The following is an 18,361-nucleotide window of genomic DNA, read 5'->3' on the forward strand; positions in this document are numbered from 1 at the left end:
GAACAGCTTCCATTAATTAGCACGATTGTATCTAACTTCCTCTAAGTCACATTTTTAAAGGTAATAGTTGAAATGGTTAAAGATTTTTTTAAAAACCCAAAGTATATTTGTCTGCTTGTCTGCATTCAGCATTATTGCAGAGCAACTCCACTGTCTTTACATCACTGGTGGTTAAGCAGGGTGTGGCCCTTTACTTGCAGTGTAAATATATTCCAATACCCATTAAAGATATTTTCTTTTTAATACACTCTGTAGGTTTGTTCTTGATTATGTTTTCCATCATATCTATGAATTTCTTTGGGCTGGAGGCAGCACAGACTGGATATCTGATGTCATATTTCGGTGTCCTTCAAATGGTAAGTGGACATGACAATATAATCAGACCTGCTGTATCTGTCATGTGGCAGCCAAATGCTCTCAGGAGAACCTCCACTTTTTAGCTAAATTCAATTAGTGCATATGGGCAGGTCTATGCTATCACTTATGTTGATTGAATGTATGTCACTCGGGGTGTGGAAAAGATACCTCCTGAGCCACGCCAGTTCAGTGACCTAAGTGCTGTCCACACTGGCTCTATGTTGGTGGGGAATGCTTTCCTGCCAACACAGCATCCACCTCTAGTGGAGGTGGAGTAACGATGCTAATGGGAGAGTGCTCTCCAGTTGGCATAGAGCGCCATCAGTGCAGCTGTGCCAATATAGCGCATCTAGTGTAGACTAGCCCTAAGACACACAACCCATAGCAGTCAAGACTTTGCCAAGACCTGCAAAAGCTCCAGGCAACTGATCCACCAGGTGAGCTGAAGAAAGTCCCACCTGCTTCCTAGCTAGTATCTAATCATGCACTTAATCACTCTTTCTGCTGCAGTAAACTAGGATTGCTTCAGGCAGAGGATTACCATTAAAACCATTTGGGTAATACTTGTGAAATGTAATTCTTGGCTGTGGATTGCACTGACTAGATTATTTGTCTGGAACCTAGAAAATAATTATAAATAAGCATTTCTTCCACACTTTCTGATAGTAGTCGAGAATGGAGTGTCTCTGGAAAATGTTCTTTCTCTTGACGACTTTTGTCATTGAGTTTTAGGCCATGGATGCAGCCCAGTGTTGAGCTAACATGTTGTCATAGCCTGCACAGCAAAAGTGTGGCTCTTGCTCTAAACTGAATGGGCCACGTCCTTAGCTGGTATAAATTGGCACAGCTCCATTTACTTCAGCTGAGCTCTGCCAGCTTATGCCGGTGGATGATCTGACCTAGTGTTTTTATAGAGGCCTTGAATACTGAGAAAAGAATCCTATCCACTCTGTGGAAATGAGCACGACTGACTAATGCATTACAAAAACTGTAATGAGGAAGAAATTGTCAATGGAATACAGCCAGTACGAGAGGAGAGTGAGGAAGTGGGAAGATTCAGGTATGCTAGTTGGTAAAGAAGACAAAATCAGAAGGTACTGTACTGTACCAAAGTTTTCTCAGAAGAGAGGAAGAGACGTAAGCAACTGCAGAAATATCAACAGTTGGTTTATAGGTAAAAATGAGAGTTAAGTTCTACCCTAAATTATTGTCTTGGGTTTAAAGCATTGAACTGGGGCTTAGGAAATCAGAATTCATATCCTGGCTCTGGCACAGAGTTTGTGGGTGACTTTGGACAAGTCACTTAATTGATCTGTGCCTCAATGTCCTTATCTGTAAAATGGTGATAGTGTAAAATAGCAATGACAGTTATTTTGTCTATTTAGATTGCAAGCCCTTTGGCAAGGAGGACTGTCTATCACTGTGTGTCTATATGGTGCTTAAGATAATTGGGCTTCAGTCTTGGTTGGGGTCTTTAGGTGCCACCATATCTCTAATACTGATAACAATTGGATTTCTATGCTAACCAAGGATCTGGTCCTGCAAACAATTACTGCTGGCTATAGTGCTTAATAATCAGGCATAGTCCCAGCAAAGCCAATAAGACCATGTCTATTAGTAAACTCTATACCTGCTAAGTGTTTGCAGATGTTAATTTTTTAACAGAAATTATGTTTAATTAGCCTTTTTGGTCATTCTTTTTCCATCCATGAAATGGAACTATGCTGCTTCAATGAATGTATCCTTGAATGCATCATTCTGCACATCACAGATACCATGAGTTTTGTGGGCTGCAGTGAGACTTCAGTTTTTTGTGCTATCCCATTGTGGAATATTGGCACTGAGCCAAAAGCACCAAGAAAATTCTCTAGGGAAGCAAGCAAATAATGTTAACACTGGTTCCTGTGCTTTCCCAACCCCACCCCTCCACCAGCCTGATTGGTAAGAGAATCCTATTCATAAATCTAGGAACAATTCACGTTTGATTTTTTTACTTTGTAGCTCACTTTTACAAGTTTTAGGTAATCAGGATCAGATCTTCAGCTGATATAAATCTGTGTAGCTCTGCCACCTGAGAATCTGGCTTAAAATATGCTGATACTTAGCAAGAATTGTGCTTTCTGTTCAGATCAGGTCTTTAAATAAAACAGTCCAAAGGTATCTGATGTAGACAGTGGCCATAATGGAGTTGATTTTTTTATTACTTTCTACTGAGTTTATTGCAGGTCTACTAAGTCTGTCCAGCACAGTCCTTTTGTTTGTGTACCTACACCTTTCTTTAGATTGGCATTTCAGATATATTTGTTTCTGTGGTATAATGTTGGTTGATACTGATACGCGTGTGATTAAGGTGCAAGTGAATTCCATCTCATCTAAATGGATGAATGCTGATGAATGGACTCCCTACTTCATTGAGAAAATTAAAGCTTTATTCATAACAAATGCAATGTACTTTTCAATGAACCACATCGGTTTGATCCTCAGCTACAGATTAGATTTCTCGTTTCCTCATTTTGCTCTCTATAAAATGTCTGTCTAACTTGCTTTGAGGAGCTCTGCAGATTAAAGATGATGCAGGAGACTCCCTTTTATACATATATAGGATCTATGGTCCTGTGCTTTGTTCATTTTCAAGGGATAGAGTAGAAAGGTAGAAGCTGACATTGCAGAAATGAAGGGCGGGGGAAATCAAGCAGTGTTTACTTTAAATCTCTCTGTGTATATTCAAAACAAAATGGTTTAGTTATAAGGAAAGCCAAACACACACCCATTGTGTTTCTGAAACAATAAAGCAGCTGGTCTACCGGGAAGAGAACAGCATTTGTTGTTTGCCTGTGTTCTTGGTACACATTCCACACATGCAGGGGCTAGAAAAGGGTTCAGATTTGCGGAAGGGAAGCAAGTGACAGTATGGCCCTTATTCACCCACCCAGTCCCAAAAATACAATCAGATGCAGCATTACCAATTCTTGCAATTTTATCGTGAGTCTCATGATATCTGAGGCCTTTCTTAAAGCCCCAGCTCCTGGAGTCCTGTGATTGCAGGATAACCTCAGGGTTATGTTTTTTTGGGTTTTTTTTTAAAGTAGTTTCTAGCTTTCCTGGCTGCAGTGAAAAGCTTCAAAACATGATCCCTCATGGCTCAAAATCTGAAAGGCAAATAAAAAGAATTATATAATGTTAAACTCATGGTTTTTAAGCAAATCTCATTACTTTGGAGGTCTGACCCTGGTTTTTGAATGCTTGTGGTTGGCAATACTGATATTTTTCTCCCACACAAAAAAGGATGATTCTGCCCCCCCTCATCCTCCCACAGAGAGTGAAAGTTATTACCCCCCAATCCTTTCAAAAACTGATAGGGTCCTCTTCCTTCCCCTGCCACAACCCCAAGGTATTATACTCCAACTGTTTACGCTCTTTTTCTTCCTCAAACATTTCTCTCTTTTTTAGCTTGCAGCAAGTGAGAAGAGGAGGCATAAATAATCCCCTTCCCCCACCTCCAGGCATCACTCATCCAGTTCAAGCACTGGCCTAAAGCATTAGGAAAAGAGATTTAAAAATAGCCTTGTGTCAATCTGGAGGGAGGATATTTGACAGAAAATATTTCTCATGCTGCCTACCTCTAAAAGAGCAATGCAGAGCCACTCAGAGTACGTCTGCATTTGAACTGGGCGGTGTGATTCCTAGTTTGCCTAGACAAGCACAAAGCTGACCAGCTGGTAGGTAAGACCGTGTAGGCAGATTATTCAAGCAGTGACAGTGAATGTTACAGAGCAGTTAGTGAACAGCTGACTAGTCAGTATGAATGAGAGCCTCCTTGAATACTGTAATGCTGCTTCAAAGAACAGATCCAAAGATCCAAACTGGATTTAGTGCCACTGAATCACAGCATGGCCATGTAGGATATGCCGACACTATGTTTCAAAACCTGCCTCAGCAAGTCTCAGAGTCCAGGTCTACAGAGTTGGGCCAGCGGAGTTTGGTCTAACACTCTAAAAACAGCTGTGTAGTCAGCACTCTGAAGTCACAAGTCAGGCTGGAGCTTGGGTTCTGAAAGCCATCCCCCTCCCCAGTCTTCAGACTCTGAAGACCGTATCTTTGCACAGCAGTTTGTAGAGCCGTAGCGCAAGCCCAAGTGTGTAGACCCAGGCTCTCAGACTCACCGCCGCAGGTTTGAAAACACTGTAGACGTACCCATAGGGGCTGGGGCCACATCCAGAGACCCAGGGCCCAGCCCAGGGGAGAACAGAATTCTCCTTCCCAGGTTGTAGAGCATATGCAGAGCTAGTCCTTGGAGCCTGATGAAGCCCCGTGGCTCCTGTGGCAGTGGGAACACTGTACTAGCACCGCTTCATCCCTGCCATTTAGTAAACAGATTTAAAGCCTTGATCAGAATCTTGTCATATCTTCAACTACTCCTTGGTGCACAGGAAGCCTCTGTAGTGCTGGGTTCCCTGCTATGCAAGAGTGGTGGATCCCTTCAACAGCCCTGTGAGTCAAGGCTCCCCCCATACACACACAACTTGTGCGGCATAACTGCAGCCAGGGAGCCTCCCTCACCTGCGATGGTCTGACTCGCTTTGCCCCTTGGTGTCACTCATATTTGTTCTACTAATGAATAAAACTTCAGCGGAGGCCTTGCACTGTAAGTTTTAATGCTGCTTGTATCCAGTTGGTGGCATGATTGGCTCTGACCACAGATTGTGTCCTCACGGTCCCACGTGGTTCATACTTGGTTAGTAACCATTGTCTGGCACACTGCTGTCATCTTGTAATTGTTTTGGCACACTTTTTCTTTTGCCATATAGAAGGGAATTCCCTTCCAACACCATGTGAGCCTGTGTAACCAGTTTGGCTAGACTTCCTTCCTTCCCCTTCTCTCTGTGCTGTAGAATATCGCAGAGTGCATGGGCCCAGCTTGTGCTGGAGCATGTCCTCTGGGCACTCTCTCCCTGGCGGAGGCACTATAGGATAGCTGTCATGATTTTCCCACAATGCGCTGATATAAACTACTTAGGCAAGTGCAGTTTAGCCCTGGTTGCAAAGCAGAAAGGCAGCAGTCTGAACTCAACCTGTGTTTGTTGTAAATGGGTCAGATGAGTGTTACCAGCTGTGTTTCTGTCACATGCCACATGGCTAGGGTCAAAAAGTCTCATTCCAGCATTGTCTTCAGTGATACACTATTGTGAGGCCCACTGATTCTCTTGTCTCATTAAGAAGCTGCACTTCCAGCCACATTTTTAAATCCAACTATCTCGCTAAACAATAGTACCTTAAATTATCTCTAATGTATGGGGCCTCTTTTCTTATTCCATAGCCCAGGGCTCTGGTGCATCTTCATTCCAAGTTTTTCTTTAAAATGTTAACAAAATAGATTTTAAAGAGGCATCTTCTAAAACTTAATGGGGGAATCTGCCCCAATCCAGTACTTGCAATCTGATCAAAACGAAACGTCTCGTAGAGCAACACTCATCAGAAAGACCTCTTTGGCAACACCCTCAGAGAGACCTCTTTGTCATGAAGCTTGTGTATCATTAATTGGCTCAACAAATAAGTTAGGTATCAAATTATCTCGTCCTCTTTTCCTTCATGTCTAGCTACAAGAGCCAGAACCTTAGCCAGTGTAATTCGATGCTCCACCAGTTGAGGATCTAGCCCAGGAATGTCCTCTCCAGAAAATCTCAGTAATGTGGAGTAGTGGATGGGGCATTGGACAGGAGGAGACCTCAAATTCTGTTCCAAGCAATGCCACTGACCCACATTTTGACCTTGGGCAAGTTGCTTAAATGTTCCATGTTTCAGTCGCCCCACTTTTGAAATGAAGGTAATGATATTTACCTTCTTTTGTGAACCATGTTGACATCTACAAATAAAGAGAATTATGTGGGCCTGCTCAATCTCCCATTGAAAAAGTCTTTCTATTGGCTTCACTGGGCTTTGGAACATGGTTTCTAACAGCAAGGATAAGATGGGTTGTTTCAACCTTTTTTTTTAATGGCTGCTGAGAACTTATTTTCAGATACATCTGTTCCCAGTTAAGCAAAGATCACAGTTTAATAGCACAGGATATTGGAAAGTGCTGTGCAGCTGTGAAATAAAGCTAAGTAACAGGGGAAAAGGGGAGAAAGTTGAGATCTGGGAAAAGAAAGAGTGAAATAAGATCAGAAAATGAGAAGAGGGTCCTGGAATGCAGTGTCTTAAAGGCAACTGGGAGATGAAGCAGCCACTCAGGAACTGGATATGACCAAAACTGGATAATGCTGAGGTCTGGCAATTAGGTGAAAATAGCGTGGGTAGCTTAATGGAAGAAAGCCAGAGGTCTAGAGTAATATGGAAGTTGTTGTATCATGATGATGTGTAATTACTTATGGTTATGCCAATATAAATCCAAAAGGGAACTTCTGATTGAAGATAATGAAATGAGGTCAAGAGTTTTGCAAGCAGCCACCTCCACGCTACTTAGGGAGTAGGAGATTCCCTAAAACCTACAATATGTTACAGCAGGCATAGAGAGCTGATCGCTGTAGGCTATTCAGTCAGGGGCTTGGAGTGCCTTCAGGAACATGCAATCATTCTCAGCCAGGACTGTGTAAAATGGTTCTAATTTCAGAGCGGTCTCATCACAGAAAAGATGTGAACAAAACCTCCTTCAAAGTACATTTACTGAGCCCCCGTCTACACTAGGTGTGCTTTATACTATACCAGCAAAGTGCTTCTAGTGGGGATGCAGTTTTTGCCAGCATAGCATATTCCAACCCTCTCCCCACCCCACCGAGCAAATTAAGCTTACTACTAAAAGCACTTTTTTGCTGATATAACTACATCTACAGCAGGGGCTTTTGCTGGCACAGCTATGTCTATCATGAGTCATGTGCCTGACCGAAACAGCTATGCCAGCACAAGTCTGTAGTGTAGACGTGACTTCTGTGAGAATTTTTACTGGGAGGTGTAACTTTTAGCCCCTTTCTCTCCAGAACGTCATTTTACACTGCACAATTAGTTGAAGCTGGCCTGATAGGCTCTAGTTTTCTATAGAGTTGTAAACATCAGTAAATGGAGAAAGCCTAGGGCAGTGGTTCTCAACCAGGGGTCTGAGGCCCCTTGCGGGGCTATGAGTAGGTTTCAGGGGGGCCACCAAGCAGGGCCAACATTAGACTTGCTGGGGCCTAGGGCAGAAACCAAAGTCCTGCTGCATGGGGTTAAAGCACAGGCTCTGAGCCCCGCCACTCGAGGCTGAAGCCGAAGTCTAAGCAATGTAGCTTCGTGGCAACCCCCATGGCATGAGGCCCCGGGCAGTTGCCCTGCTTGCTACCCCCTAATGCTGTCCCTGGCTTTTATATGCAGAAACCCAGTTACGTTGGCACAGGTGGGCTGTGGAGTTCTTATAGCATGTGGGTGGGGGGTGAAGGGGGGGTCAGAAAGAAAAAGGTTGAGAACCCCTGGTCTAAGGCATGGTGCTGGAAAGCTTGTAGCATAGTATCTGCTGGGAACATTCTGCACGAGGATTAAGCAAATGAAGCACCTGGAGTTGCTGGCAAGTAACTGATATCTAAGCACCAGATGTGATTTTAAAATTAAAGGGGGAAAAAAATTTACACACACAGATAGTCTGGTCCCTTGACTAAATTTATCTCTTCTTGTCAAACAAATTATATCTCCAACTGCAATCTTGTTACTGGATTATTCGAGAGACTGTCTCTCGGAGGAAAGATTTACATTATATATACTCTGTCTGTCCCTCTAGTTTTCTCTTCTGGGCAACAAACAAATGATTAAAGGATTGGGTTTTTAATTATAGCCAGGTAAGCCTGGGGAAAAGCTACCTGATGAAAGACAACAAACACAAAGTTCTTCAGTTTCCCCGGTCTGAAGAATTTAAGCCAATAGAAAAGATGAATGACGCACTGGAGCTTGCAAAATATAAAATATTCTTTATTCTTTCAGGCAAGATGCTATTGTCAGCAGTTTGGGACTCAGTATGTGTATCCTCCCCCCACCACCCAGCATCTTTATATGCCTCCCTCAGTCTCAGAAACATTAAGTAGCGGGTTCAAATCAAAAGGTGTTTGTGACAGAAAGTTGTGACCAGCTGATAAAATAAAAAAGTAGGCTTTACCATCCCACATTCTAAGGGCTTTGTACAGGCCCTGAAATTCAAGGGGCAGAAGGCTTTCCAAAGCCACATTTTCCTCTTTTGTTATTGTTGTCCTGTGACTGCTGATCTGGTTTGTGAATGAGTCGCATGTACATCCAGTGGATGTTCAGTGTTTTATAGATTACTGCTGATCTTCTGTAGAGTGCACATGGATGAAGTCTGTGATTGTACAGTTCTCCCCTTGATCTGCTGACCGAACTGGAGCTGTTCTGGAATAACTTCTGTATACTCTATGCTGACCTGATTACTGGGATGTCTACTGTATGAGCATAGTGGTTTAGTTAATAAAGAGAATTTGTAGGAACCAGGCTAAGATGCAGGCAACCACCAAACTGTCTGAAGAAGCTAGGCCTGCCCAGGTTACCATGGGGATAGTGAGCCTTTAGGAAAGGTAGACATACACTTAGACCAGGGGTTGGCAACCTCTGCACGCAATTCGCCAGGGTAAGCACCCTGGCAGGCCAGGCCAGTTTGTTTACCTGCCATATCAGCAGGTTCGGCCGATTGCAGCTCCCACTGGCCGCGGTTCACTGTCCCTGGCCAATGGGGGAGGTGGGAAGCAGCGTGGGTGAGGGACGTGCTGGTCGCGGCTTCCCGCCGCCCCCATTGGCCTGGGACGACGAACCGATTGGCCGAACCTGCCGATGCAGCAGGTAAACAAACTGGCCCAGCCCACCAAGGTGCTTGCCCTGGCAAGCTACATGCCAGAGGTTGCCAATCCCTGATTTAGACTCTCTTGTTTTAAAATCCTTTTTCTCTAAATGCTCTGGATGGGATCCACAAAGGGATTTAGGTGTTGCAACAGTGAACATCATAGTTAGGGTTGCCAACCGTCCCAGTTTGGCCGGGAGTCTCCTGGAATGGGGCTCGATCTCCTGGAGACTACTGAAGCTAACCCAGGAGATTTTAGGCTGCTAAAAATCTGCCAGCTCTCTACCTGCCCTGGCTCCATGCCGCTCCTGGTACAGCCGGCATGTCCTACGACAGCAGCAGCTCCTAGACACAGGGATGGCCAGGGGGTCTCTGTATGCTGCGCCTGCCCCGAGCTCTGATTTTGCTGCTCTCATTGGCCGGGAACAGGGAACCGCGGCCAATGGGAGCTGCAGGAGAAGTGCCTGCAGGCAGGGGCGGAGCCACCTGGCCACTCCTGAGCCTAGGAGCCGCTGCCAGACATGCCGCCACTTCTGGAAGCCACGCAAGGTAAGTGCCATCTGGCCAGAACCTGCACCCTGAACCTCCTCCTGTGCCCCAACCCCCTGCATCCCTGTCCAGCCCTGAACCCCGTCCCCTACACACACTCCCTCCCAGAGTCCACACCCATTCCTGCACCCCAACCCCCCGCCTCAGGTTCAGCATGGAACCCTCTCCCATGCTCCAAACCCTTCTGCCTCAGACCAGAGCCCACACCCCAACCCCCTGCCCCAAATGAGGGTGGGGGAAAGCAAGCAACGGAGGGAGGGGGACTGGAGTGAGCGGGGAGCAGGGCCTTGAAGAAGGAGTGTAGCCTTGGGGACGGGGTGGGGAAGGATGTTTGGGTTTGTGCAATTAGACAGTTGGAAACCCCAGCCATAGTACCTAACTTTTAGGCACCTGGAAAACCACAGGACCAACACTGTAACCCCCAAAGCTGAGTTAGGCACCTAGGCTCCCTATACAATAAATGGCGAGAGGACAAGCACCTAAGAATGCCATCCACAAAAAGACAGCACACTAGCTGAGGAGCTGCCTAAGCTAGCCACATGGATGATGGCAACGAGAAGGGTGTGTCCTAAGCCCTGCCCAGAGATTGATACCCAAGTCTAGGCTGTAGGACCTATCTCTGCATAGTGATCCCGGAATGGGAACCCCTCTCCTGCAGTCAGGTGCCTTATGCACCCAAGGTATTTCTTGTGAGAATCCATTTGGGCGCCTGCCTTGCTCCACACAAAACAGCCACAGGAGGTGGTGATGGTGGTGCTCTCCTTATACTTTTTGCCCAGGAGTTGGAGCACTCACCTGGGATGTGGGAGACCCAGGTTCAATTACTTGCCTCTGTGTCAGAGGGGCAAAAAGAATCTGAACAAGGGTCTCCCCCCGCCAGGGGAGTGCTCTAAGCATTTCTTAGTGCATGCACAACGTGCCTTGGGTGGCACATGATTCATCACTGAATTTGGTCTGTTGGTTGGATCGTTAGCATCCCCAGGTACTGACGGGGCGTGCGACATGAACATTCATCCATGTCCCCTAACCACTGGGCTATGGGATAGTCTGATGCAGAGCTCCCTGAGTCTCTCCTGTTGAAACTGTTCCACTGTGGATTGATAATGGAAGAGTGACTGGAGCAGAAGGACTGGACTCTGGGGGTACATCTACACAGCGAGCAGCACTGAGCTTCAGCCTCGGGCTTGCGAGGCTTGTACTGGAGGGGAGGAAAGCTAGGTAGACATTCAGGCTCAGGCTCTGAAGTTTAGAGAGGGAGGTGGGCTAAAGATGCAGAGTCTGAATGTCTACTCAGCTATTTTTAGCACTGGCCTGTAGCTAGGGTGACCAGACAGCAAATGTGAAAAATCGGGATGGGGTGGAGGGTAATAGGAGCCTATATAAGAAAAAGACCCAAAAATCGGGACTGTCCCTATAAAATCGGGACATCTGGTCACCCTACCTGTAGCACTATAAGCCCAAGTTTGTCATCCTGTGCTGAGACACGCTGCTTTGGGCAGCTGCTTGCTGTGTCAACCTACCTTGGGTCTCCCACCTGCCAGCTGGGTGCCCTAACCACTGGACTAAAGAGTCATTCCCTCTCTCATCCAATGACTTGTACAGTGGATAAATGCTTAAATTGCAAATGGAGCACGGAGGTTAGAGAGAGATTTCACTGCTTAAAAGTATTTGATGGGAGTTGCCAGATCAGTATTTCCACTGGCGGTTCAGCGGCTTATCTGTCTTTCAAGAAGAACGGATCAAGCTGTTTCACCTGTGGCATGTGTACACAGCCATGGGCGGCTCTTGTCATTTCACTTGCAAACTATTTCCTTCCTCTTTTGTTCCCTGATGACAGACCAGATTTCTGCAAGGTCTCTTTCCACAGTACTTCAAAGGACAAAGGTCAGCACCATTTGGGTAAGAAGAAGCCCATGGTAGACAGCCCAAGGCATGCTCTTTGAAACAGAGGCTACATGCAAGGAAGAAGCTCAGAACACGAAGACAGAAAGAACACTCACATTCCACTGCTGCTTTTTCAGTACCATCAAGGCTTTTCTTGGGCCTGGTCTACTCCGGGGAAGGGGGGGGGGTCAATGTAAGATACACAAATTCAGCTACAGTATTCCCGTAGCTGAAATCAACATATCTTATGTCGACTCACCTCCCGGCCTCACGGCACGGGATCGATGGCCGCTGCTCCCCCGTCGACTCCACTATCGCCGCTCGCTCTGGTGGAGTTCTGGAGTCAATGGGGAGAGCATTCAGAGATCGCTATATCGTGTCTAGATGAGACACGATATATGATCCCCGATAAATCAATCGCTACCCGCCAACGTACCCTGGGAGACTTATCAGTGCAATAAGTGCTGAGTTTTTAAGGAGCTTCAGCCCAGCCTCTAAAACTCACCAATTGTTTTTGCAGAATGACTATGTTTGCAAAACTATGGGCGTATATCAGGGGTGAGCAAACTTTTTGGGCCGAGGGCCACATCTGGGTGGGGAAATTGTGTGCAGGGCCAGGGCAGGGGGTTGGGGTGCAGGAGGGAGTGCAGGGAGGGCACAGGGTGTGCAGGAAGGGGCTCAAGGGAAGGGATGGGGGCAGAGGAGGGGTTTGGAGTGCATGAGGGGGCTCAGAGAAGGGGGTTAGGGTGCATGAGGGGTGCGGGATGTACGAGGGTGCTCAGGACAGGGACTTGGGGTGCAGGAGGAGTGCATGAGGGGTCTCAGGGCAAGGGGTTGGGATGCAGCAGGGAGCTCAGGGCAGGGGGTGGGGTGCAGGAGGGGTTTGGGCTCCGGCCCGGTGCCACTTACTTAAAGCGGCTCCACGGTACTGGGGCCAGGGCAGGCTCCCTGCATTCCTGCACTGTCCCTCGCCCTGCACTGCTCCAGGAAGCACTGCGGCCCCTGCGGGAGGGAAGGCGGAGGGCGCCGCATGCGCTGCCCTTGCTGTGCCTCCAGGTACCCTGTTCCCAGCCAATGGGAGCTGCTGGGGTGGCAGTGCCTGGAGACAAGGGCAACACATTTAGCCCTCTGTCCCCCCGCCCAGGGGCTGCAGGGACAAGGTGCCAGCTGCTTCTGAGAGCAGTGTGGGGCCCAGAGAGCAATGAGGGGCAATCCCATGGGGGAGATCCAAAGCCCTTAGAGGCCGGATCCGGCCTGTGTGCCGTAGTTTGCCCACCCCTGTTGTAGATAAACACAAGCCCTCTCCCCCAAAAGAGGCTGCATGTGCAAATAACTGCTGCATGCACACATAAATCAGATAACTGCTGTGTGTACAGGACAACTGCAGGCATGAATTTACTTAGAAATGGACAACAAATATATAATGGTAATGCTGAACTTTAGAGCACAAGAGAGCTCCCAGCTGGCTGACATGTGGCTGTTACTAAGCCAAATTCTTAGCTGATATAAATTGGTGTAGCGGCCAAAGGGAGCTACTCCTATTTCCACCAGCTCAGGGTCTAACCCAGTCATTTTAGAGATTGAGAGGCTGCATTAGTTTGCAAATCAGGACAGATTTCCTCCAGCTGTAAGGCAGATCAAGCCAGAATTCTCAGTGGAAACAATTCCCTAGCCAATGACTGGAAATACTCTCCCACTCCCCTGCTATGAGCTGTGTAACCTGACCCAAGAGATGGATTGGAAATGGGCACATGGAGACTGGAGAAGCAAAGAGCATGTAAGCAAGGTCAGAGGGGGGAAAAAAAACTATAAGGATGTTAAATGGGTGAAGTTTGCAGTGTAAGTGATCTGAGGTTTGCCCGTGACATCTGTTTTGTATTGAAGTGGAATGGTGTCAAGTTGGCATAAGTCATCCAAAGTATGTGGCTTTGACAGTCTGGGATTTGAACAGCTACTTTTAACAACACTACCCATCTTCTGCTACTTTACAAAGGTGATCAGGATCAATATCCCCATTTTACAGGGAAAACTGAGGCACAGAGAAGTGACATAATAGAATCTGAGGTTGGAAGGGACCACTATAGTCTGACTGCCTGTGTATCACAGGCCACCACTCCCACTCTAAATCCAACAACTAGAAAGGACTTGCCCAAGGCCACTCAACAGCAAAGCTGGGAATAGAACCCAGGTCTCCTAGGCCCTAGTCCAGTGCTCTTTCCAGTAGAGCACACTGCCCCGTAGTCTAAAATTTGCACTTTACTGCACAAATGTGTTTCTATCGGCAATCCTCTGACTAGTTAGGGTAAGTCTACTCTGCATTTTAAAACCCGCAGCAGTGAGTCCCAGAGCTCGGGTCTACAGCCACTGGCTCGCATTACCTGCTAAAAACGGCTGTGTGGACATTTGAGCTCAGGCTAGAGCTTCGGCTCTGAAGCCCAACCCTGTCCCCCAGGCTTCAGAGCCCAAGCTCCAACCCAGACCTCTGCACAGCTGTTCCTAGTGCCGTAGGGTGAGCCTGAATCTGTAGACCCAAGCTCCGAGACTCGCTGCTGCAGGGTTGTTTTTGCAGCGTAGACGTACCTAAGCGTCAAACGCCAGGCCAATGAAGTGACCTGGTGCTTGAGAGTTCTAAGACTTCCAGTAGAACTAGGATTGCTCTTGAAGAGAATCGAGTGACTTTCTCCACTTAAGTGGAGTCTAATGTGGAGTCTAGCATTTGGTATTTTAGGGTGTGTCTGCGCTGCAATTAAACACTTGTGGCTGGCCTGCGTAAGTGACATGGGCTCACAGGGCTCCAGCTATGGGGCTGTGTAATTGCAGTATAGATGTTTGGGCTCAGGCTGGAGCCTGGGCTCTGGAACCCTGTGAAAGGGTAACCCAAGCCCAAGTCAGCTGACCCAGGCCAGCCACCAGTATTTAACTGCAGTGTAGACTTACCTTGAGTGACCTAAGGCTTGCCACTTAAAGGGTCTTCGCTTTAGCACTAGACATACATTTGAAATGGGGTTAGATTTGGCCCTTAAATGGGTCTGAAATACGGTGGTTTAGGGATCTGAACATTGGCTCTAAACTTAGAATACATTTGGTATTAATGTGAAATGGGGCGGTGAGGTCTACACCTTAATTGGTCTGAGCTTTACTTTAAAACCATGTAAGTATCAAACTTCATGGTAAACTTTTCATGTGAGGGGTAAGCCTGTTTCAAGTGGAAAGCCTCAGACTAGGTCTACTGCCATTTTTCTGTTTTCTGCAAGCAAAAAAATTTTTTAAAAACCACCTTTATTTATACTGCCATTTTCACAATACCAGAACAATGTTAAAAAAAAAAAAAACAAATACGAAAAGCAGGGCCTTGGTAGGAGCATGTGCTACTCATGTATCAGAGGGGTAGCTGTGTTAGTCTGGATCTGTAAAAGCAGCAAAGAATCCTGTGGCACCTTATAGACTAACAGACGTTTTGGAGCATGAGCTTTCGTGGGTGAATACCCACTTCTTCAGATGCATGTGGTGGAAATATCCAGGGGCAGGTATATATATGCTAGCAAGCAAGCTAGAGATAACGAGGTTAGTTCAATCAGGGAGGATGAGGCTCTGTTCTAGCAGTTGAGATGTGAAAACCAAGAGAGGAGAAACTGGTTCTGTAGTTGGCAAGCCATTCACCCACGAAAGCTCATGCTCCAAAACGTCTGTCAGTCTATAAGGTGCCACAGGATTCTTTGCTGTGCTACTCATGTAATTCATACCTTTAGTGAAGTTATTCTGTTAATCGACTAACTTCCTGGTAGTGGGAAATCGTGGACTGACTTATTTGGCAAGCAGCAGACCACGCAGTCTATGCATTATTTAAGAATTTATTGATTAACTTTTGTGCTGCACTTTTAAGTTGTAGCATCTTAAGATCTGCTCTATCAGGGCCGGCTCCAGGCCCCAGCGTGCCAAGCGCATGCTTGGGGCGGCATGCTGCAGGGGGCGCTCTGCTGGTTGCCGGGAGGGCGGCAGGCAGCTTCGGTGGACCTCCTGCAGGCGTCCCTGTGAAGGGGCCCCTGGTCCTGCGGCTCCGGTGGAGCATCCGCAGGCACGCCTGCGGGAGGTCCACCGGAGTCGCGGGACCGGCGAGTGGCAGAGCGCCCCCCACGGTGTGCTGCTGTGCTTGGGGCGGCGAAATGGCTAGAGCCGGCCCTGTGCTCTATCAGTGCTAAGTGGTATTACCAACATTCATCCAAGCCTGGGAAATCTAGGTTTAATACTAAACGCTCTTCTGCAATCAGTGAAACATTTTTTTGCACAAAGACTGCAATATAGACCCACTCTCTGCAGGACGGTAAATAGCATATTGTCATTGTGAGAGATGTCCCAGGTTCCATTTAGTAGTGGGAGACATTGGGACAGGATAGCCTTTTAATCCTTGTCAAGCATTTAGTCTGGTCACCACAGCAGTAGAGAGATGAGGAAGAGACAAAATGAGGCAGGGAATGGGCTGGATTTGTATGGTGTAACCCAATTAAATAAAGACACACTCTCAGTTCAGGTCTGAGAAAATTCAGACTTGCATTGATCAGTGTGAAAAGATAAGTAGCTCAGATTTCTAATACGGTATTAGAAACTCACTGTGGCTGAGTCAGTCACACAGAGATCAAAGTGAGCCTTGGGAGGGGCTCATCTCCACTCCAGATCTCATTACAGTACCTGTTCGGTGAGCAGCTATGACTCAGCAAAGGTGCAGGTCCACTCCAGCAGTAACAGGCCTTCATGTCATTCCTCTCCTTGAGATTTGATTAGTTAGACTGGAATGTTTCAAAAAGGCTAATGACTGCACACTTTTAAAAAGGTACGCCTAGAGAAGCATTACTCAGCCACTTCTCCTCCCTCCTGTGAATGGAACCACAAATTGCTTGTAGCACTGTGATCACCCCACTAACCACCTCCTGCCATTGCACAACATGATTTGCAGTTGGCCTCGCTCAGCCTCACTAGTAAGTCATCCCTATGCCTGAGCTGGTGAGCATTGATGTCATTCCCTGCAAATCCTCTGATAGTCCCATGCCAATCAACCACAGCGCACAAGCAAGGGCCTAACCAATGATCCCAAAGAAGGTTCCTTATCAAAGCTGCATCGTTAGTCTGCTCAGTGGTGCTGCCTTGTTGGGAGAATTCCCAGCTGCCTGGTAGTTCTGACAGACTGCTGCCACCTCAGCTGGCCCACCCAGCTATTCTGACAATCACCCCATACGTTGACATAGCCTTGCAAGCCAATCTTAGGGTGTCACACAGTATTTATTCTGTGGCTTGCTGCAGCTCCAATGCAATATTCTCATCAGCCTCTGGTAACTAGAATGGATGCGGCTATTTCACCACTTTTCCCATCCTTCCATTGCTGAGAGGGCCAGGGTATGCTAAGTATTTCTGCTCACTCCCTCTTGCTTAACCCTGTTCCTGGCTGCTCCAAAGGACAGAGTCCACAGTAGCCCCAAACAACTTTTAGTGAGAAAATTTCATATATTAGAGAGAAAGAGGGAGAGAGTTTGAGCACCCTAGGTCCTTAGCTGGTGTACATTGAAGTAGTTGTGCAGGCATTGATTTACCTGAACTGAGGGTATGATCATGGATGTGCTTTTTTATCTCTCCCTCCACCCCTGCCCCCCCCCCCATTGTTGGTTTCTCTTCTTTTCAGTGTTTTGATTCTCTGCCTTGGGCTTGAGGGTGCCAGGTATTGCTGTGACGCTCCCCAAGGGTAGCCCAGGTTGTGAAGCACGTCACCATCACTTGCCCATAGCATGAGGAAGTCGTGTCTGTGGCTGCTGTGGATCAGTTCCCTGAAACCACCAGCCTCAGACAACACAAGCACTGCCTTCCAGGCCTCCCCCTATCTGTACACATTAGCAATAGGCACACACCAACCCCTGAGTCCTCGGGAGCATTTCCTGTAGTGCCCACCCCCTTACCCACTGAACACTCTCATAATTTCCAGGCCTGCTGCTCCCAGGAAAACAGCACACGCCAGCTTGTAAGATTGTACTCAGGATCACCACTTTACTTAATACCACAGCACTTAAGTATGTTTCTAGTGAAAGCAAGAATAAGGTCATTATCAATGAACAGAGATTCAAGTAAGAGTGAGTAAGAAGATTGGAAACACATGGTTATATACATGCTTCCTAAAGACTAAAATTTACTAACAAGTTGCCCTCCTTTCCAAAGAAGCCTATCTTATCCAAAGCTCTCTCCAGGGCTTTCAGCCAGGCCTGCATGAGACCCCTCTTCCATGAAGTAGATGCAATTTACTTCTTCAGTGAAGGATGCCAGGGTGTCGTCTTCGTCCCCCAAATACACTAGAGAAAACCTTTGATGTGCACCTCAAGATAGGGGGTCTCCCTTCCTCTCCCCCTGGCCATGGGCAGCAGGTATCATAGTTGGGGAGGCTGTTCCTCCCCAAACAGCCAGGTTTGTCCCTGCCCATGATCCGTGCCCAGGCCCACCCTTGCTTCCCGCTCTGCAGCTCCCTCTGTGTAGTGGCCTCGGCTTGGGCTGGGGCTGCACCACCCGCCCTCTTGCTGCTCCAGAGCTGGGGGCACTAGCCTGGGGTGGGGGCTGGTAGCTGCAGTGGGAAGGGGGGCTCTGGGCTCTGGTGGAGGGGTATGGAAGGGGCAGGGGCTCACGTGGAAGGGGTGGAGCTGGGGGCTAGCGTCCCCAAGCCGGTGGTTCACGGGTCACCCATGCCCCCCACATTGTAAACACTTCAGAGAGAGAATAGTAACAGGAAGAACC

General features: G+C 47.4%; 1 protein-coding gene across 13 annotated transcripts in view; it reads left to right on the top strand.

The window, feature by feature from the left end:
- SLC22A18 (solute carrier family 22 member 18) overlaps positions 1–18,361 on the top strand; it is a 224,632-nt gene that overhangs the window by 113,520 nt on the left and 92,751 nt on the right. For all 13 annotated transcript variants that reach the window (XR_007774503.1, XR_007774502.1, XM_050953712.1 and 10 more), the window contains one exon: positions 256–356. Coding sequence is in view for 11 of the 13 variants with exons in the window: in XM_050953712.1 (XP_050809669.1) it covers positions 256–356 (101 nt within the window). In the remaining 2 variants the exon portion in view is untranslated. The remainder of the gene's footprint in view (positions 1–255; positions 357–18,361) is intronic.

Source organism: Gopherus flavomarginatus, chromosome 5, assembly GCF_025201925.1.
Source record: "Gopherus flavomarginatus isolate rGopFla2 chromosome 5, rGopFla2.mat.asm, whole genome shotgun sequence".
Lineage (NCBI taxonomy): Eukaryota > Metazoa > Chordata > Testudines > Testudinidae > Gopherus > Gopherus flavomarginatus.